At 40.2% G+C, this 22,045-nt stretch overlaps 2 protein-coding genes across 4 annotated transcripts in view; one reads left to right on the forward strand and one right to left on the reverse strand.

Annotated features, from left to right (window-relative positions):
* CHP1 (calcineurin like EF-hand protein 1) overlaps positions 1-2,470 on the reverse strand; it is a 44,702-nt gene extending 42,232 nt beyond the window's left edge. The window contains exon 1 of the mRNA XM_063090290.1: positions 2,266-2,470. Within this exon, the coding sequence (XP_062946360.1) occupies positions 2,266-2,332 (67 nt within the window). The 5' untranslated portion in view covers positions 2,333-2,470. The remainder of the gene's footprint in view (positions 1-2,265) is intronic.
* Positions 2,471-3,008: 538 nt separating this feature from the next.
* EXD1 (exonuclease 3'-5' domain containing 1) overlaps positions 3,009-22,045 on the forward strand; it is a 46,932-nt gene continuing 27,895 nt past the window's right edge. For 2 of the 3 annotated variants that reach the window (XM_063091291.1, XM_063091293.1), the window contains exons 1-7: positions 3,009-3,065; positions 3,141-3,256; positions 5,624-5,877; positions 10,466-10,534; positions 13,051-13,108; positions 13,416-13,543; positions 19,251-19,309. In XM_063091291.1, the coding sequence (XP_062947361.1) occupies positions 5,745-5,877; positions 10,466-10,534; positions 13,051-13,108; positions 13,416-13,543; positions 19,251-19,309 (447 nt within the window). In that variant the 5' untranslated portion in view covers positions 3,009-3,065; positions 3,141-3,256; positions 5,624-5,744. The remainder of the gene's footprint in view (positions 3,066-3,140; positions 3,257-5,623; positions 5,878-10,465; positions 10,535-13,050; positions 13,109-13,415; positions 13,544-19,250; positions 19,310-22,045) is intronic. The other variant, XM_063091294.1, reaches the window with a different exon arrangement.

A 22,045-nucleotide genomic window follows, 5' to 3' on the forward strand; every position in this document is an offset into this window, starting at 1 on the left:
ACACTGTACTAAAATTACTACTTTAAAAAACAACTCTGCCGATGGGCACTAACTGGATAAACTGATGGTTCAACTCCCAGAGCAGAGTGATGACTTTGTAGCAGTCTGGATTGCTCCTGGAAGCCACCCAAAATGCCCTAGGTTAATTGATACAAATCTAATCCCTTCATGCATGCATCAAAGCCCAATTCCTGTCCTCTACAAGGCCAGCCCACAAGGACTCTCTTCCCTGAGCTCTGAAGGTGGGTGCCACACAATTTCAGCTTCCTTATTTCATAATGCTAATCACAACTCTCTTGGGCCTATCTCCCAACCAGGTTGTGGGTGTCTTTTGTCACAATCAGCTCTGAGTACCAAGCACAATACTGAACAAACACTGCAAAAATACTTGCACTGGTTGTGGTTGAGAAGCTCCCTCGTGCTTGATTCACTCTTTGGCGAGAGGGAAAACAGCTCTTCCTTGAGTTCTTAGTTCTGTGTGTCCACAAGTTACATGGTAAAATAACCCAGAGTCCTATAGCAACCCAAGGCCCTTTTCATTTGATCAAATGTAAATAAACCAGAATGGGATTACAGCTTCCTTCATTTTGAGGCAAAAATAGCTTTTCCCATACTCACTTTGGCTTACATTTCCTCATTATGTGACTCTTTTTTTTTTTTTGGCAGCTGGCCTGTACAGGGATCTGAGCCCTTGACCCCGGTGTTATAACACCATGCTCTAACCACTTCAGTGACTCTTTATTTTAAGCAGGAATGTTTTAATTTGGGTGTCACCCTAGACCTGAAGTAGTTATTATATTTACAAGTGTGGCCAGAGGTCATGGCCACAAAATATAATAAAATGCTTGCTGAATCCAAACTGCCTATATTTCTACTCCTGCAATCAGAGTAAGCCATAAAATGACTATACAGTCAAGAGGTCAAACAAGTACTGCAAATTATAAATAGCGAACTATTTTCTGTCATTCATTCAAAATCGTGAAAAGGACTGCTTTGGTAGGTGGTGAGGCCATCGTCGTTAAAGGTCTTTATGGAGAGGCTTATGGGCTATATGCTGAAAGAAGAAAACCAATCTGACAAGGGGTGGGATTAGATAACATCCCTTCCAGCTTGATGATTCTAGAAGGATGAATTTGCCAGAATGCACAGGACAGCATTTAATCTATCCCAGGCCTCCGATGGGTGAGTAATTCTTTAGTTCCTCCAGCACTCCTCAGTATTATCTGCCTATGGGCCACTGAGTTACTTACTGATCACATCGTTATCAAGACAGGAATCATGAAGAGACAGAGCTCAGATGCTTACATAACTCAACAAGAGGAATAAAAGATTACTGAGAAGAGAAAATACCATATGCATCAACACCATTGTATCATACATTGCATTAGCAAGGGCTATTCAAATGTATGATGGTGTTTTACAGAGCTTCTGAACTTCCAGAGCTCTGTTGCTCCTTTGCTCAGGCTAATGAGGAAGAGACTGGACTACAAAAAATCAGTTCCTAGTATAATTCACACTGAGATTTTGGGAGCACATCCAATTTCAATAGCGACTGCATAAAGTACAACAGCCTAGTAGAAATCGATGTATATGAAATTAGTACAGCAAGAACCCTCAGTGTCAGTAAAAAACTGGTCGTCACAGTATCCATACTTTTTCTCCAAAAGCGCAGATTGAAAGAAGTCTCACAATCTCAGACCCCTGATTGTTTAGAAGTCTCGAGTCACCAGGTCACGTCTTCCAAAGCCTTAGTACATGGTCTTGCTTTCTGGGTTTATCTTTTTGTGGCAAGAACTTGTTTGTGATTTCCCACAGTTGTCAGTGTTAAAACCACTGACAACTGTCCTTGCCCAGAAACGTCACAGGACCGGATTATGTTTTCTACGGGATCCATCCAGATTTCCTGAATTTGCTTCTGGGGCTTTATCTACTATTCAGGCAGCCTCTTCATAGGGAAGGATGCTTTGAGGAAAAATAAAGGAAAGGAGTTTAGAGACTTTCACAGACGGGGGTGGGGGTGTGTGTGGAGAAAACAGGGTGTCCGCGCTCTACGGGTGATCTTTGAGGGGAAAGACACAGAGCCAGAGCCCCGCTACAGCTAGAACAGGTCCTCCAGCTCTCGGTCCTCCGAAGCTCCAGCGCTGGAGGCTGCCCAGGACCTCCCAATCTCACAGACACCCCAGCTCCAGACCTCAGGGACAGCCGCCCTCGATCCTGAGGCCAGCAGAGGTCCCGGCCACCTTCCCACCCCAAATCCTAACTCACAGCCGGTCTCCTTCTTGATCTCTTCGAGCTCTTCGTCGCGCAGTAAAGTGGAGGCCCGAGACCCCATCACTGTGCTGGGAGATCCTCCGGGAACAGCGGCGCCTGACGCGACGGTGGCGGGAGGAAAGGAAGGAGGGGAGGAAGGAACAGGGGTCAAGAAAGTAGAGGGCAGTGTTTCTACTGCGGACCCGGGAGGGAACCCAGGGGTGGCGCGGCGGGAGGGGACGGCCCCGGGGATCAGCCAATCAGGAGCGAGGCTGCGGCCTGCGCAGGAGCAGACATGAGCGCTCCCAGTACCAACCCCGAATGAATCAGCCCACGGCCAGCCGGACTCCGGGGGAGACGGGCCCCGCCCCCGGAACCGCCGCTGCCACCGGCCTTAAAGGGGCGATGCTACTCTGGCACTAGGGACTGCAATTAAAAGGGCAACTCCATCGACCCAATGTTTTACAGCAAACTAACCTGAGGCAGGCAGCGTAGCTAACTCGTTTCACACAGGACTCAAGGAATACCACCCTACCGGTAGCACGGACTGAAAGGAGAGCAATAAAAACAGACAAAACCTCGCGTGGGGGATCCCAGGGTGTGTCCCCTGGGAACTGCATGCCGGGAATCGCACCTCTTCACCTTTCCTGGGCGGTCCTCTCTCCTCCCGACCGCGGGGGGCGCTGGGGAGCCGCCCTCGGGGCCGCGCGCTGATTGGCTCCTCGGGAAGCTGCCGAGACTCGACTTTCTGCCCGGCACGCGTCCGCGCTGCCGTTTGTGTTGGGTGCTGCGTACTTCTCTTCAGTTTGCTTTCGGTACGGTGCCGTGATAACCATCTCCGCTGGCTTGGAGAGCTCCGGGATTTCTTAACAGAAGTTTCTGTATTTCAGTTCCAGACTGAAGTTCGAGGAAGTCACCATTTGGCCGAAATTAGGATCCGGATTTTCCAACCTTTGGGGGGAAAAAACCGCAAAACTCTAACTGTGGAGGAGAGTGAATTCCTAGCGTATGGCAAGCCGTTTATTTGAAGTTTCTTATTTTGTCTTAAAAATGAGGAATTTTGTATTTTATTCTTATGGCATATTCTTGCTTTTTTTTGTTATCGTTGAAAAACGTTAAAGCTACCTGTTAAATGAGTGGACTGTCGGGGGAACCAGTTCTTTTCGTGTGGCTTCAGCTGCCTTAGCTGTTTACCCTTCTTTGTTCAGAACCGGTTCGAGACATGCATGGGAGGAAGAACCAAATTCTGACCACTATCACTTAGTACCTAAGGACTAGGACGCTCTTTTAGCGAGCTTTCCCAAATCAACTTAGGTTACTAGTTTTAAACTTTTCCTAGGGCTTAGCCTGACATCCCATGGGTTCTCTGCCGGCTGAGGTTCTATAGTCTCAGCGAGTTTTTTTCATGATTGACCTTTTGTCTGACCTAGTGATGTTATTATACCTGTTTAAGAAGACACGGGGGCTGCTTTATATTTTGCGAATACGGGTGTGGTAGGAGAACCTTGATGTCAGTGACATGACTGTCCCTTTTCTCAGTCTGCCTTGACGCCCATCTCTTGATCCCGACCTTATTTTTTCCTTCCTAATCTTGAATCTTACCATTTGCAGCTTTTCAGACTCCGATCAAAGGTTTCTTTGCTTCGTGTTAATATTTTTTTTCTGATTTACTTTAACGTTTCTTTTCTTTTTTCTTTCTTTCTTTTTTTTTTTCCTCTTTTAACGTTTTTTAAATTTCCCCATTTTCCAAACATTTCACAAACTTTTCTCTCTTGGTTATCTTTTTAAAATGTAAGTTAATTTTTGGCTCCATTAAGGACTGTTTTTTCCCCAGTTTTATGTTCTCTTTTGTTTCTGTAAAAATTTCCCTCTTGCCTGTTGGATTAACTTGAACAAAGAATGGTTTTCTCAGGCTCTCTAGTGATTTATGTTCTCTTTGGATGCATCATGCTTGATCTTGCATTAGACCATAAACATCCTCCACTATGGGCCTGGTTTTAGTTCAGGTTCTATTACCTTCTAGCTATGTGACTTTGGGCATGTGTCTTAGATCTCTAAGCCTCAGTTTCCTCCTCCGTTGATTGGCTTATGGTTGTTGTATCAAATATTTGTGAAAGCACTTGATAGACCTTAAAATATAAAAATATAGTGTATTTATCCAGCTAAAAATGCTATGTAACTTCTCACCTTCTTCCTAGTTGAATTAGGCTCTAGTTGTTTCGTCAATGTTTTATTGACTAAATTACAAAATTCACTGGTTGAATTTTCAAAGTGTGGCAAAGGCAAGCAGCTTTTAAATTTAAACCACCAGGGCCGGCCCGTGGCTCACTTGGGAGAGCATGGTGCTGACAACACCAAGTCAAGGGTTAAGATCCCCTTACTGGTCATCTTTTAGATATAGATAGATGGATGGATGGATGGATGGATGGATAGATAGATGATTGATAGATAGATAAATTTAAACCACCATAGAAGAACACTTATCTAGAGACCTAAATACTAGATAGATAGATAGATAGATAGATAGATAGATAGATAGATAGATAGATAGATGATTGATAGATAAATTTAAACCACCATAGAAGAACACTTATCTAGAGACCTAAATACAAGATCACCCAATAACAGAATTGTTCTAAAAGATATTTTTTAAAAAAGGATTCATCTTTTAAGTTACATATTACACTAAAGAATGTGACAATATCTACTATTAATGATAGTTATTTCTACAGGGTAGAATTTTTTTTGTATGTTTATGCATGGATGTGATTCTTTATAATGAGCTGCATCATTTTTACAAAATGAGTGTGTGGCATGTGGTAGTTTGCTCTGTCAGGCTGCACATGACTGGTTGGTGACACTACAGTAGCCCAGTCCTTTGTGGCCAAGGTGGCATGGAATGGCCTTTGCAGTGACATCATGGCAGGTGGATTGTTAATGCATGAATTGTGATAGTCCTTCGTCAGTTATGCTTTGGTTGGTAACCATGTCAATGTTATTAATCCAGAAGAGGCTACATTCCAGACATTTCTGGGTAAACAATTTATTGCAGCATGTGTTGGCAAGTATTTTTGCCTATCTATTTTTTTAATCTGTTCTTTTTGTTTTTCTTTGTTGTTGTTGTTAAAACAATATATGTATACCATTAGAAAGCCTCTAAATATTCCACTTGTTCTGTTTAGCTAAGGAATGAAAGGTGATATTTATTCCCATTTTATAGACAAAGAATCCAAGCGTATCTTGCCTGAAGTCTTATGGTTTTCAGTTTCCCTTGTGTGAATTAGGATTGGTGCTTGCAATGATCTTTTTTCTCTTTATTCTAAAAAGATGAACAAAATTGAATTACTCATATTTTTCTTCTTTTCCCTTACAGGTATGGGGAAAGAGAAAATAACCCCCCAAAATCTTTTTAAATTATAGATCTCTTTATTAATTTTCAAGTGTTCGGATGCTTAAAGAAGATTATTTGAAGACGACTTTTAGAATCAAATAGCATGGATCCCAGCAGTGACTATCATTTCCTCAATCACATTTTGTGGAGAAGGGTGAAACTCACATTGGTTTGTGGCATCTTCGAAGGTGTGCTTCAGCATGTGGACTCTAACAAGATTGTTGTCCTGAAGAAAGGTCTCGTTCTATTTCTCATAATCTTCTGCCTAGTGGCTGAGTTTGGGTGATGGCTTTGGACTCCATCAGCAACTGAGAGGGTGACATTCCCATTTTAGGAAAGGGGTGAGAGGAAGGTTAAAATATTATTTTCCCTAACAGAACAATGTGACTGCATGTGCTGGTTTGCCCCCACTTCTATACTTATCTTGACATGATAGCAGAAATTTTCAATATATAGAGTGTTTTTTAAATTGGGTACTTTTTTAGTTACTCTCCATAAGCATCTTGAAATTAAAAATAACCGCTCAGTTAGAATTGCTTTTGGCTGCAACAGACAAATTCACCAAGACAGTAAGGGGTTATTTTTTTTTCCTGCAAAAAGAAATCCAGATGTAGGCTGCTGGAGAATGGTGCAGTTGCTAAAGGACACTTTCAGGGACCTGGTACCTTGTGCTCCTGCTCTGCCACCTCAGCAATCATCTGTCATCCTCATGGTCACAAGATAGCCTCTACACCTGCCAGCTTCAATTCCAGCTTATGATAAAGGATACAATTCAGGAACAGCCAAATTGAAGAGATGCATAGGGCAAAGTATAGGGGAGGGGATGCAGAATTTCCATGCCTTCTCCTGGCACAGGTGCTGCCACCCTCCCAGCACTTCCATGTGTTCGCCAACCCAGAAGCTCCAATATAGAGGTTTTTTGTTTTTGTTTTTGTTTTTAAAAGATGACCAGTAAGGGGATCTTAACCCTTGACTTGGTGTTGTCAGCACCACACTCTCCTAAGTGAGCGAACCGGCCATCCCTATATAGGGATCCAAACCCATGGCCTTGGCGTTATCAGCACCACACTCTCCCAAGTGAGCCACGGGCTAGCCCCTATAGTTTTTATTTAGCTAGAATATTGAGTTGCTAGGGTAGTTGTTTTCCTAGCATGATAAGTTTCAAGTTCACAGTTGAAACATGTGTAAATGGTATTTGAGAGATTAGTGTTATTGTTAAGCCATATTTTGAGTTAAAATAGGCATTTTTGGGCTAGGATGGAGCTGTAGCAGGCTTTTGCAACATTAATTCATTCAATAATCATTTATTGATTGTTTCATATCCCAGGCACAGCACTTGGTACCAGGGCTACAGGTAGGAATAACATGGTCCTATCCTCAAAAACTTAGTGTGTTAAGGAAACAGATAAACAGGTAGACAAGTATAATGGAGTGTGATATCCTCTCTGACAGAAGGTCACACAAGATACTATGGAAACATGAAGGTTTAGCTAATTTACATGTGGGTTAGGAAAGTGGGGAAGGCTCCTTTAGGAGGAATTGATGGCAGAACTGCATCTGGATGAGTAGGAGTTAACAATAGGAAAAGAAGAGAAGGCTGTTTTAAGTCAGAGGTTCTCAAACTTCATCTGGAAAACTTAAAACACAAATTGACAGACCCCATTCTAAGAGTTTCTGATCCTTAAGGTCTGGGATGGGGCCCAAGAATTTGCATTTCTAGCAAGTTTCCATGTGATGCTGTGCCACACTTAGAGAGGACCATTGTTCTAAGTAAAAGTAGCAGTATGTACAAATGCGTAGAGCGATGAAAACTTCCTGCATTCAGAAACCCTGAGTAAATTTCAGTATGAGGATATGAGAGATAAGGATGGAGAGGTGTGGGACAAATCAGAAGGACCTTACAGACCAGCATTTGGACACTATCCTGAAAGCAGTGAGGAACAATCTGAATGATTTTTAAGTGGGAGACATATGAATTTTCAGGTTAGTTGCCTAAAAATTTTAATGCGGTGTCAGGAACCACGCTCAGCTGCTAGAAACAGATTCGCTCTAGTGATTTAAGCACATTAGGAGTTTATTCTCTCATATTAGAGAAGGCAGGCAGCGCAGGGCTTCTGTGACTCTCCCCAAAGTCAGCAGGGATCCAGGATTCTTCATCTTTCTGTTCCACCATCCTTAGCACAGGGCTTCAAGGTCAACCTCAAGGTTATATGATAGCTGGTGGAGTTACAGACAGGACAAGGAAAAACAAAGGAGAAAAGAAATATTCCTTCCAGCTGAGTCAGTCCTCTTGAAGAGGTGCCTTGAAGTCCAATAGGCCACCGCTATCTGCAGGGGAGACTGGGCATGTTGCCAACCTGAATAAATGGCATTAAGTAGAAAATGAACAGTAAATGCCACATGCTTGTTCCACAAGCATTCTGTCCAGGTGAAATACTTTGGTGTATTTGTCTCTAATTTTTAATAACTGTATTCAGATTATATATAGTTGACATAATAAATTAGGTATATCATATAAACTTATTTTTTTTTTTTTTTTGTCTTTTTCGTGACCGGCACTCAGCCAGTGAGTGCACCGGCCATTCCTATATAGGATCCGAACCCGCGGCGGGAGCGTCGCCGCGCTGCTAGCGCAGCACGCTACCGAGTGCGCCACAGGCTCGGCCCATATAAACTTATTTTTAGTTAACACTATAACAAGCATTTTCTCATTATTTAAAACTTCAGTTTAATGACTAGACATTTTAAAGCAAAAAGCTTAAAAATTTTTGTTATACTTGGAGGTATAATTGTTTTCTCAGGAATAGTTCCTAGAAGTGGAGTTACTAGGTAAACATTATAGATATTTTGAATGTTTTTGATGCCTATTTCCAAATAACTTTTCAAAAGAGTTGTGCCTTTTTACTTTGTTATTAGTAATGTGTGAGTTAATTACAGTAAATAATCCAGTATTGGATTTTTAAAAAAACTCTGTTGTGTATCTTTCCTTAATTTTTTGCTAGTTTTATAGGCAAAAAGTGATATTTCATTTTGGCATTAAAAAAAAATTGTTAAAGAGGTTGAACATATTTCTTTACACTTGCTTACTAATCCTATGTACTATTTGGACATAGCAGAGAATGATATTACTATGACAGTGGTATGAAGGAAGGACTGAAATAGGGAGAAACTACAGAGGCAGGGAGGAAAGATGGAATACTTAGACAATCAAGGGACACAAGGGTAAGTGATGGGGTCTGAGCTAAGGCATGGCAAGTAATAGAGAAGAGAAGGTAGATTCTAGAAATACTTAGGAGATGGGATAAATAACCTACTAATAAATTAGATAATAAGCAAAAAACAATGTAAAATTACTCTTACATTTATGACTCAAAATATTAGGTGTATAATACTGTTACTAATTGATAGAAATGGCAAGAGGAGCAGGTTTTTTGGTTGGTGGGAAAAGATTATTTCAGTTTGAAAAATTTAAAGTAATTCTGCTATAGTCAGTTGAAAATGTGAGTAGAACACAGAGGAATAGTCCATGCTGGAGAAATAATGGGTGTCAGGACAACTAGGAAGTAAATATGATCGTTCAAGGAGAAGGAAAAAGGGATGGCTGGTAGCTCAATTGGTTAGACCACAACCTTGTAACACTGAGGTCAAGGTTTCAGTTCCCCAGACCAGCCAGCAGCCAACAAAATAAAATAAAATTAAAAAAAAAAAAAAATAGGAGAAGGAAAAAGGATGCGGATGCAGGACCTAACTCTGGGGGCCATCAATGTGTAAGGGGCAAGGAGAGGTGGTAGAGGCTGCTAAGGAGCCTGGAAGGAGCAAATCAGGGAGCCAGTGTAACAATGGTTATAAGAAGGTGTATTAACATCAGTGAGGCATGGGTTTGAATCCTGATTCTTTTTTGATTATCAGTGTGACCTTGATCTAGTTATTCAATCATTCTGAGCCTCAGATTCCTCCACAATGGAGATAATAAAATGGCTGTCTAGTTATGTTATTGGAGAATTGAATGTAGGCAAGTCGCATGGTGCCTGGCTTGGCATGGGTGTTCAGTATGGTAGTTCTAGGTAATTAGTTGGAAAAGAACTAAACTCAAAGAATGTCCTGTAAACCAAAGAAGAAAGGAGAGAATGGTATTGTCAAAGACTGCATGAGAGCCAAGTAAGATGAGACTGCAGAACTTTTTTTTTTGGATTTGATAAATAGACATTGGGTGATCTTTGACTTCAATGAGAATATATTCAGTGGAATAGTGAGGATGGGACTCAGTTAATTGGATTGCTGAGAGGTGTGGAAATAGCTTCTATGAGTACTTCCATCTAGAAAAATGACAGCATATTGTAGACATGACATCTAAATTTCTCCTAACTCCCTTACCTACTCACAGAAGAGTCATGAGTTGGATTATTGTCCTTTCTAATATTTTTGAGCATGACATGAAGCAGGGTGTGGACTCTAGAAGTAGTCAGCTGCCTTAAATTTTTTTTCTGGAGTTAGGTGGAGTAAAAATAAATAGAAATATAATGAACAGATAGTCCTTAGCCCCATAGGCCTTAAAATATTCTTGGGAGAATTTTAAATTCAGTGTACTACTTCTGCCCTTTTTAGCTTCTCTTGGACCATTCTGGGGTTTATGCTGTTCTTTAAACTACTTGTTTCAGGGCTGTAGCTTTGTAATTTATTATTGACTCTTTATTCCTTAGGGAAAATAATTTGCGGATTTTTATAAAACTCACATGTGAGCACTTTAGATAGGCATTGTGTTTTCTTATGGATTTTAGTAAAATATTATTTTTTATTAATCAAATGAATTGTTTTCTATAACAGTGAAGAATGTGGAGACAGGTCGAAGTGTCCCAGGAGTGAAGATGTTTTTTGGGCATGAGATTGTGAATGGTGAGTTTCTTGTTCCCCAAATGCTGGTGTTGGTATTTACAGTAGTGGTAAACTCACTGCTGTGCCTCATTCCACTATTTTAAATAAAATGAGGTGTTGTCTTGCCTTTGGAACTTTTAAAGTTGATATTTGAGAATTGACCCTTCTCTTACTGTTTTGATGGGTACTCTATGAGCAGAATAGTCTTACAGAATTGTAATCATTTTGGTTTTACAATGTGAAGTCTGCTGGTGCTCATCACTAGAGATTCGGCCAGCAGACAGAGTCAGACCTGAACAGAAAGGGATTGTCTTGCTCAGCAAGCTAAACACTACAGGTCCACAATCTATTCCCAATCTCTTATCTGAAACCTTGTGGCCAAATGTCTCAAAATCTAGAATTGTTTTGGATTTTTGGAAAATGTAACACAGGATATATTCTGTTCATATTACATAATGCTTCAAGAGGATCTGGGCAGCATTCTGTAAAACAGCACATTTCTCCAGAGAAATCAGAGAAATGGGCGGATAATCAGTCTAAATGTAGTAAAGTAGGACTATAAATAGCATTTCAGGTCAGGTTTTACTGCCAAAAGAGTTACAACAAAATTTTAGTTTCCAGAGTTTTTAGGATTTTGGAATTGCAGGAAGCAACCTCTTTACTTCTACTAGCAAAATACATTTAGCAAGAGTAGGTCAATTATTTGCCTGAAAGAGTAGCTATAGAATATCATCTGGTCGGGCCGAGCCCTTGGCGCACTCGGGAGAGTGCGGCACTGGGAGCGCAGCAACGCTCCCACCGCGGTTCGGATCCTATATAGGAATGGCCGGTGCACTCACTGGCTGAGTACCGGTCACGTAAAAGACAAAAAAAAAAAAGAAAAAAAAGAATATCATTTGGTCAGTGTGCTTCATATAAGTCACATAGGATAAGAGAAAGGGATTGGGAGCTAGAAATGTTCTTGCTTTCAAGGACTCAGAAACTTTCTGCTCCAAGGAGGGGTAAAGATCAGTCTGGGGTGGAGGGATCAGAGGAATGGGAGCTCTGGGACCTCTTAGGGCTGTGTATTTCTCACAGCAGAGGCAAATCTGAGGAGAGGACTCCTGTAAACAAGAGTTTGCTACTGCTTGAAAGATTGCTTTGCTTTGTGAGAAAAGTAGAATTTAAGAAGAGATGAAAATCTCACCAAATTAATGATTGCCAATCCGGAGCTACTTCAAGCTAGACAAGTCTGGACAGCTATCTAACAGTCTTTTCTCACAGAGTATGCTACTATAAATGATGTTTGTCCCTTGAACACCTTTTTATAATGGTGATGGTGGTTGTGGTAATAGTAGAATTCTTAATTGTGTTTTAGCTATTATGCAGTAGAGCAGAGCTCTGATCCAAAACAAAGCTAGGCTGTGGATGGGTATGTAGAGAGAAGCGAAGGAATAACTACTAACATCTCCCTAATGCACAAAGCGGCTGACCTCTGACCAGCTTTGTGATCTGTACACATGGAATTCATCTCCTCATTCTTTCCCAGGACTTGGCCTTTGTTCATATTTTTTAAGCTCAAAGGATGGTCCTCTCCTTCTTTGCCCTGTGGCCCAATCAGCCATGGAGTTGTCTCCCTGAAAAGCACCTTGAATAAGAATTATCAAGATGAAGGATAATAATGGTTAATCAACATATTTAGTGAATTTCACTTTCTCTGCCCCAGACTCAACACTTCTAGATAGTGCAGGGAAAAGAGACATTTGAAACGTAGTGGCCCTCTGAGAGGCTTTTTCCTGAAAACTACCTAAATGTACTTCATTGAATTAAAGATGCCATTAATTTATAAGACACACTATTACTTCGTGCACCCTAAGAAAGAAAAACAAACTGCCAATTAAACTGGCTGCACCTTTATTATAAATCTCATCCAATTTCAGAGCTGTTTAAAATGTGCATCTTAAAATTAATGAAATACAATATTTACCTACGTTTCCTACACAATTAAGTTAAAAATAAGTGATTTCAGAATCTCCATGGAATGTTTCTCTTGTAATTCTTTGGGGATTTCCACTCTAGCTTTCATTACCTTTCATGTCACTGAACTATTAATGTGCCAGCCTGTGACAGTGGCAAGGACAAATCTATGAATGATTTAAGAGAAAATCCTCAAACAGTACATAGTGTGAGGGAAGGTACAGTAGGATTGGGGTGAGTGGGAAAGAAATCTCTAGAACCAGTGCAAATGACCATAAAGGCACCCTGAACAAAAAGGGTAAAGAGATTATGTACAGAGGTTCCTAATCCTGCTAAATAACCAAGAAACTTCTTGCTAAATAACCAAGAAGCTATGTAGGAACATAATAGTGGGAATCTTCAGTACTTTTGGTAGTCTTTTCTGCTCTATTTATTGCTGGCCAGTAAAGGCCTCTAGGGGCTAACATTTCATTTCCAATTACTATTTGCATTACAAAGTCAGACTGGGTGTTTGGGGTTGGGGGGTGGTTAATTGCTTGCAGATTGGAGATTCTATTGGAAGCCTTTTGGTTATTTTACAGTGGAATTACTAGATGAAGTGGAACAAGGTGCAGTGAGAGAAAAGGCATCTTCTGTTAGGTATGATGGAATAATTTTTTAAATTATGATGTTTCCCAAATGTGCACATCAGGGTAGAATGCCTCAACTCTAATTCACTAGTTGCTTGATTCCTAACATAGCCTAAGGAAACAGAAATGAGAAGAAATATGTGTGGATGTTTTCTTCCATCTTTAGATAGCATCCTCAAGTCAATGTAAGCAGTGGATGAATGGGTCCTCTATTTAATGAAGGACCACAGTCCTTACCATTACTGTGTGGCAAAATCTGTGTATGGTATCAGCAACAAAGAACAAGTTCACCTGAGTGTTGTTTTTTGTAAGGATAGTCTAAATATGGAAAGAAACAGGATGGATAAAATGAATGACAAAAGTGTAAATGAATGTGAGTCTGCTTCTCCTGCCCCGAAGATACCAACAACCTCTATGCTGAATGACTTCAAGTATAGCCCATCAGGTGAGTGCTAGCGCTCTGAATTTTCTAGGCTATCTTTATCGTGGTTCAGAACTCTTTAGATTTGACATAACTCAATCAATATTCTATATGGAATACTCAGCTGGGCCATTGCTTCTAGGCTCTGAATTAAAATATCATGATTTATTTGTTTATTTAATATTTGAGTGAGAAATTTCAGTGAGAGGCGAAGTGATTGGAGGTTTTTTTGTTTTTTCATTAAAAACATAAAACAAAACTTTAGCCATTCTAATAAATATGTAATATTATCTCGTTGTAGTTTTAATTTGCATTTCCCTAATGACTAAAGATGTTGAGGATCTTTTCACATGTTTGTTTACCATCTAAATATCTTTAATGAAATGTGTGTTCATATCTTTTGCCCATTTCCTTATTGGATTGTTGTTTAGTTTTGGGATTTCTTTATTCTTGATACAAGTCTTTTATCACATACGTTCTTTGGAAATATTTGCTCCAAGTCTGTGGTTTGTCTTTTCATTCTCTTAAAATATCTTTCAAAGAGCAGACTTTTTTAATTTTGTTGAAGTCCAATTTATCCAGTTTTTTTTTTTTCATTTATGGATTGTACTTTTGGTGTTATGTCTTAAGAAATCTTTGCCTAACTCAGAGTCACAAAGATTTTCTTTTCTTTTTTCTTTTTTTAATTAACATCTTCTATGTTTTCTTCTAGATGTTTCATAGTTTTAGGTTTTTATTATTTAATAAATAAATAATATTTATTAGGTTTTATTTCATTTTGAGTTAATTTTTATCTATGATATGTGAGGTATGGATCAAGGGTCTTTTTTTTTTTTTTTTTTTTTGGCAGCTTGCCGGTACAGGGATCGAACCCTGGACTTTGGTGTTATCAGCGCCATGCTCAAATCAACTGAGCTAATTGGCCAGCCTTTTCTTTTCTTTCTTTTTAATATGGATATCCAATTGTTCTACCACCATTTGTTGAAAATACTATACTTTCTCTACTCAATTGCCTTTGCACCTTTGTCAAAAATCAGTTACCTGTATGGTCGTAGGTTTATTTTTGGACTATTTGTTTCATTGATCTATTTTTCTCTTTACACCAATATAGGCTGTTTTGATTACTGTCAATTTATGATAAATCTTGAAATCGGGTAGTGTTGGTCCTCCAACTTTGTTCTCTTTCAGACTTATTTTGAGGTTTTATTTTTTTTTTAATGTTTTTATTTTATTGAAATATAATTGATTTACATATTTGTGGGGTACAGAGTCAAATATCAATACCTGTATACAATGTGTGATGATCAAGTCAGGATAATTAGCATATTCATCATTAGGGAACGTAATCATTTGTGTTGATATTCAACCTCATCTCTTCTAGTCATTTGATAACATGCAGTAAATTAATGTTAATTATAGGTGCCCAGCTCCACTGCACATCAATAAAACGTATTTTTCCTAACTAGTTGTTTTGTGTCTCTTAACCCATTTCTTGCTATTCCCTCTCTCCCTCCCCCTTTCTTGCCGCTAGTAACCACAGTTCTGTTCTCTCCTGAAAGTTCAACATATTATTATGATTGTTCTTTTTTTTCTTCCTTCCTTCCTTCCTTCCTTCTTTCCTTCCTTCCTCCCTCCCTCCCTCCCTCCCTCCCTCCCTTCCTCCCTCCCTCCCTCCCTGGAATATTGATAGGGATTGCATTGAATATACAGATAAGTTTAGAGAATATTGGCATTTTAATAATATTGAGTACTCGTTCTAATCATGAAACTGGTATATCTCTTCATTTGTTTAAATTTTCTTTCATTTCTCAATAGTGTTTTGTAGTTCTCAGTATATATATTCACATCTTTTGTCATATTTATCCCTAAGTATTTTATATTTTTATACTATTATAAATAATACTTTTTTACTTCAATTTCCTATTGGAGGGGTCTTTTTCCTTAATATTTTTTAAATGGCTGGCTGGTGCAGGGATCCGAACCCTTGACCTTGGTGTTATCAACACCATGCTCTAACCAACTAAGCTAACCAGCCAGTCGGATTGGATGGTTTCTACCAGAGGAGTTACATGATCTGACTTTTTTTTTCAACAAGAGCACTCTGGATGCTGTATAGATAATGAGAGGAGAGCAGGATAAAAACAGGGATAACAGGAGACTATTGAAATAATTTAAGACAAGTGGGTAAGACAAGTGGGTACAGTGGCTTGGAACCTGATGGTGGCAGTAGGGTTGGTAAGAAGTAGTGAAATTCTGAATATATGTTGAAGGTGGAGCCCACAGAATATCCTGACAGATTAGATGTGAGTGTGAGAGTAGAGAGGAATCAAGGATGACTTCAGTTACTGTAGCTTTGTAATAGTTTGAAGTTAGGTAATGTAATGCCTCTGGTTTTATTTATTTATTTTTTGCTCAGGATCATTTTGGCTATTTGGGGTCTTTTGTTGTTCTGTATGAGTTTTAGGATTGTTTTTTCTATTTCTTCTTTTTTGTTTTTGTTTGTTTGGTATTTTTTTGGTAGCTGGCCAGTATGGGGATCAGAACCTGTGATCTTGGTGTTATAAGGCTGTGCTCTAACCAACTGAGCTACCAGGCCAGCCCTGTTTTTTCTATTTCTGTGAAGATTGTCATTGGTATTTTGATGGGGATTGCATTGAATCTGTAGATCACTTTGAGTAGTATGGACATTTTCACAACTTTAATTCTTCTAGTTCATGAACAAGAAATATCTTTCCATCTTTTGGTGTCCTCTTTAATCTCTTTCAGCAGGATTTTGTAGTTCTCCTTGTAGAGATCTTCCACCTCTTTGGTTAAATTTTTTCCTAGGTATTTTTTTCTTTTGGTAGCTATTGTAAATGGCCTTGCTTTCTTGATTTCTTTTTCAGCTTGTTTGTCGTTGGTATATAAGAAAGCTACTAATTTTTGTGTATTGATTTTGAATCCTGCAACTTTACTGAATTTATCAGCTCTAGGAGTTTTTTGATAGAGGTTATGGATTTTTCTATATGTAGAATCAGTCATCTGCAAACAGTGACAATTTGACTTCATCTTTTCCAGTTTGAATGCCCTTTATTTCTTTCTCTTGCCTGATTGCTCTGGCTAATACTACCAATACTATGTTGAATAGGAGTGGGAAGAGTGGGCATCCTTGTCTTGTTCCTGTTCTTAAAGGAAAAGCTTTTAGCTGTTCCCCATTCAGGATGATGTTGGCAGTGGGTTTGTCATATATAGCTTTTATTGCGTTATTTTCCTTCTATACTTAATTTGTTGAGGGTCTTTATCATGAAGGGATGCTGAATTTTGTCAAATTCAATGGAACAGAATAGAGAACCCAGAAATCAACCCAGGTACTTACAGCCAACCGATCTTCGACACAGGTGCCAAGAACATATATCGAGGAAAAGATAGCCTCTTCAGTAAATGGTGCTGGGAAAACTAGATATCTCTGTGTAGAAGAATGAAACCAGACCTATACATCTTGCCGTATACCAAAATCAACTCAAAATGGATTAAAGACTTAAGTATAACACCTAAAATTATAAAACTCTTAGGAGAAAACATAGGGGAAACACTTCAGGATGTAGGACTGGGCAAAGACTTTATGAATAAGACCCCAAAAGCACAAGCAACAAAAGAAAAAATGAACAAATGGGATTATATCCAACTAAAAAGCTTCTGCACAGCAAAGGAAACAATCAACAGAATGAAAAGTCAACCTGCTGAATGAGAGAAAATATTTGTAAACCATATATTTGACAAGGATTAATATCCAGAATGTACAAGGAACTCAAATAACTTCACAGTAAAAAAAATAATAATTCAATTTAAAAATGAGCAAAGGAGCTGAATAGATATTTTTTGAAGGAAGACATAGAAATGGCCAACAGGTGCATGAAAAAATGCTCAACATCACTAATCATCAGGGAAATGCAAATCAGAACCACATTGAGATATCCTCTCACTCCAGCTAGACTGGCTATTATCATAAAGACTGAGAATAACAAATGCTGGTGAGAATGTGGAGAAAAGGGAACTCTTCTACACTCTTGGTGGGACTGTTAATTAGCACAGCCATTATGGAAAACAGTATGGCGGTTTCTCAGACAACTACAGATAGAACTACCATATGATTCAGCAATCCCACTACTGGGCATATACCCAAAGGAATGGAAATCAACATGTTGAGGGGATACCCGTACTCCCATGTTCATCACAGTTCTATTTACAATAGCCAAGATATGGAATCAACCTAAATGTCCATCAACAGACAACTGGATAAGGAAAATGTGTTATATATACGTGATGGAATACTACCTAGCCACAAAAAAGAATGAAATTCTGCCATTCGCAGCAACATGGATGAGCTTGGAGTAAATTATGTTAAGTGAAACAAGCCAGGCACAGAAAAAAAAAATACCACATGTCCTCATTAATAAGTGGAAGCTAAGAAACAAACAAAGAAAGACTATAATAAAACATTGAACTTTCAGAAAAAGAGAACAGATCTATAGTTTACTAGAGGTGGGAAAGGGGGGAGAAGAAGAGGGGATACGGAGTAATTAGGTAAAGGACACAAAAAGTAATTACGATTTGTAATGATGAACATGTTAATAATATTGATTTGATCATCATGTACTGTACACAGATTCTGATAGGCAACTCTGTACTCCATAAATGTGTACTTTAAAAAAAAAAGGTGACTTCAGGGGTTTTAGCCTTAGTACCTGAAAGTACTGAATTGCTGTTAAAGTGAGATGGGAAAGTCTATGAATGGAAAAGGTTTGGGGTATATGTTGGGGAGTTTAGTTCTGGTCCACTTAAGTTTGAATAAAAGCTTGGAGATGAGAAGAGAGGTTTGAGATGGAGAGATAAATTCAGGAGCCAGCCTATAGAAAATACAAAAAACCTTGAGACTATATGGGTTCACTAAGATAGTGAGCATGAATAGAAAAGAAAAAAGGAACATGGTCTGTGTCCTGTGGCATTCCAAAGCTTTAAGAGATTGGGAGATGAAGAGGAAGTCACGTTATGTTATGCTTTTATTTTTTATTTTTATTTTATTTATTTGTTTTGGCAGCTGGCTGGTACAGAGATTGAACCCTGGACTTTGGTGTTATCAGCACCGTGCTCTAACCAATTGATCTATCCAGCCTCTAATTTTTAAAATTACATAATTTGTCAAAATATTTAAATGTCAGGACCCAGAGAATTCCAAAAGTATGAGTATTAGCCCATCTCCAGGAGTCACTTATTTTAAACTGTTTTTTTTTTATTATGAACATGCTCTTTAAAAAGTGCATGTTTTTTTTTTTTTTTTTTTTTTTTTTTTTTTTTTTTTAAAGATGACCGGTTGGGGGATCTTAACCCTTGACTTGGTGTTGTCAGCACCACACTCTCCCGGGTGAGCCACAGGCCGGCCCCAAAAAGTGCATGTCTTAAAGTACTGAAGGTATAAATCTATGAAGAAGGAAACATTACTATATTATCACAGAAAATGAATAAACAGTTCAATTTGTAGCATTATCCTTGGTGAGGATTTTATTTATTCTCAATTGACAAACGGGATGCTAATTAGAGTTCATTGTGTGATAGGCTGGTGATAATGGAATACCATTAGACATTTGAGTTGCAATAGAGTAGGAGTTACTTTATGAATATGGCCAAAATTAGTGGGAGAGCAATTTTATTGCCAAGGAAGAGAACTGTATCTAATGCCATCCTTCTCCTGTAGAGGAAGAGGAGGTGACATACACAGTCATTGATCAGTTCCAGCAGAAGTTTGGTGCTGCAGTAAGTATTGCCCTCAATTATTCCCAGTATTTTCTGTATATAGGTATCATCTTTTTGTCTCATAAATTTCCTTTATTACAAGATCTTTGATGTTTTCTTTGATGTTAATTTAACAAAATATTTGGGTGCTTTCTGTATGCCAGGCATTGTTCTGATAGCTGGGGTAAATGAAAATCAAGACAAATTTCCAGCCCTCAAGGAGCTTACATCCTAATGCAAGACAATTAAAAAAAAATTGTATATCAGCTGGCAGTAAGTAGTTGAAGAAAAATAAAGCATAGTATGGGGAATAGAGTAATAGGGGGTCCTGTTTTATGTGGGGAGACAGAAAACATCTCTGAAGAGGTGACATTGGAACAGAGACCTTGAAGGAAGAAAGGGAGCTAGCCATGTGGATATTTAGGTGAAGAACTTAAAGGAAGTGGAATTAATTCAAGTGTGGAGGCCCTGAGGATGAAGCACTCATGACTTTGTGGAGGAACAGCAGGAAGGTCAGCGTAACAAGACCACAGTGAAGAAGAGGGGTAAGAGACAGGAGGGGGTGGGAGGCAGATCATGTAGGGCTTGCAAGACTTTATAAGGATTTTGAGTTTGACTTGAGTGAGATGGAAAGAGATTGGCAGTTTCAGAGAAGAGTCAGAAATTGACGTACATTTTAAAAGGACCCCTCTGGATGCTCTATTTAGGCAATTTCTCTATAATCATATATTGATTTGAGAAGTGGCAGTGACTAATTATTTATCCTAGAGTACGGTTCACAGATGGGCTTCAAGAGAGTCACTGTTCTTTCTGTTTAGATACAAGCTTATGCTTATGTGTATATGGGTGCATTTTTTAAAGGATAGGTAGCTTTCAACAGATTTTTTTTTTAACAGCTTTATTGGGATATAATTCACATGTCATATAATCGGTGTATTTAAAATGTACAGTTCACTGGCTTTTAGTATATTTACAGAATTGTACTTCCATCACCATAATGAATTTTAGAACATTTTCACTACCCCAGAAAGAAATCCTGCACCCCTTAGCCATTTCTCCAACCCCTCCTCAGCTGCTGGCAACCACCAATCTACTTCCTATCTCTACAGATTTGCCTGTTCAGGACATTTCATATAAATGGGATTATACCATATATGGATTTTTTATGACTGGCTTTGTTTACACAGCATAACGTTTTCAAATTTCATCCATGTTGTAGCATGTATCAGTACTTCTTTTTATTGCCAAATAATATTCTATTGTATGAATATACCAGGGGTCTTCAAAAACTTCATGGAGAGTCATATTATCTTTTAATTCCATTTTCCATGAATTTTTGAAGTACTCTCATACAGTCTGTCCTCCATATTCTTGGGTTGCACATCTATGGGGTTCCATATCTGCAAACAACTGCAGATCAAAAATATTCAGGAGCTCTGGCCATCTCTTAAGGGAGGACTGCTGCTGCTGGCCGGTCATGGGGGCTCAACGCCACTTTGCCCCTGGCAGGAGAGGCTGCCTCATTTACAGGCAACAGCTTTGAAGTGTGGAGCAGGAAAAGAACTGATTCTTAGCTGCAAAAGCGAGTCTTGAAACAGGGAACACGGCGCCAGAGCTGCTGTGGATGCAGCCAGGATCCCAGAGGCCGGGGCCGTGCTGAAGGCGGCCAGCTGCCCTATTCAGGATTCAAGGTTTCAGACCGGCATTAAAGAAGATTCCTGGGAGCGCCCGAGCGGCGCCACGAATGAACAGCCCCGAGGCGGCAGCGCCGAGAACACGGAAGGCAACAAACCAGAGACAGAGCGAGCGCCCGACCTGGCACAGCACTGTGAGTGATCCCTGGCACAGCTCTGTTCGGGGGGTGGATGCCCACGCGGCTCCCGCCTGCACCACCAGGCCACTCACTGCCCCGGTGCTGCCTCCATTTTCCCAGGTGCGGGCAGCTCCGCCCTGCTCGGCCATCACTGAGCCCATTTGCTTGGCCTGGCGCGGGGCTTTCCGGACCCTGCGGGCCGGCCTCCTCTCCCACTCCCTCCGCGGTCCTCTGGCGGGGCTGGGGGTGTGGGGCGTCCCGACCAGTGTTGGGAGGGCTATGAAGTACGGGCGTGCCGACTGTCACTCCACCACACCCTGGACTCCGGCCCCGGTAAACTTCCTGTTACTGGGAGGCAGATACCATCTCTGCGACCACCAGTTTGGAAAAAAGCCTAACAAATTTCTGGTTGGGAATAGTGTGGTAGGAGAGTTCCCAGGTCCACTTGAACCTGCCGGAGAGCAGGCTGCAGGTGGGCACTAGACTCGGTTTATACCGGGGGGATACAAAGGTGAACAAGACCCGAGAAAGATCTACACAGTGCTACAAAGGCACCCAGAGAGACCGGTCATCTGTGCCTAGCAGAAACCTGGTAGACTTCCTGGGCGAGGCGGTGCTGAGCAGGGTCTTGAAGGCCCAGCTGATAGACGAGGAGTGCAGAAGACACACCCCAGCCCAGCACAGTGTGCACAGAGGGGGGAGACGTGCGGCCAGGGAGGCGGAGACTCGACAGAAACCACACACCCGGTGGGGTCGCCACTGCACGATCTAACAGCCTGGGCCAGAGCACACGGAACGGGGAGAAGTCCTGTACAGAAAGTGAAAGCTCAACAGAGATCACACACCCTGTGGTACGTGATCCACCAGCCCAGCAGAGTACAAGCTGACCAGAAAGGTGGCTCCCCGGAGAAGCCCAAGACCCGAGGCAACCACACACACAAGAC

This window comes from Cynocephalus volans, chromosome 3 (assembly GCF_027409185.1).
Source record: "Cynocephalus volans isolate mCynVol1 chromosome 3, mCynVol1.pri, whole genome shotgun sequence".
Taxonomy (NCBI): Eukaryota; Metazoa; Chordata; class Mammalia; order Dermoptera; family Cynocephalidae; genus Cynocephalus; species Cynocephalus volans.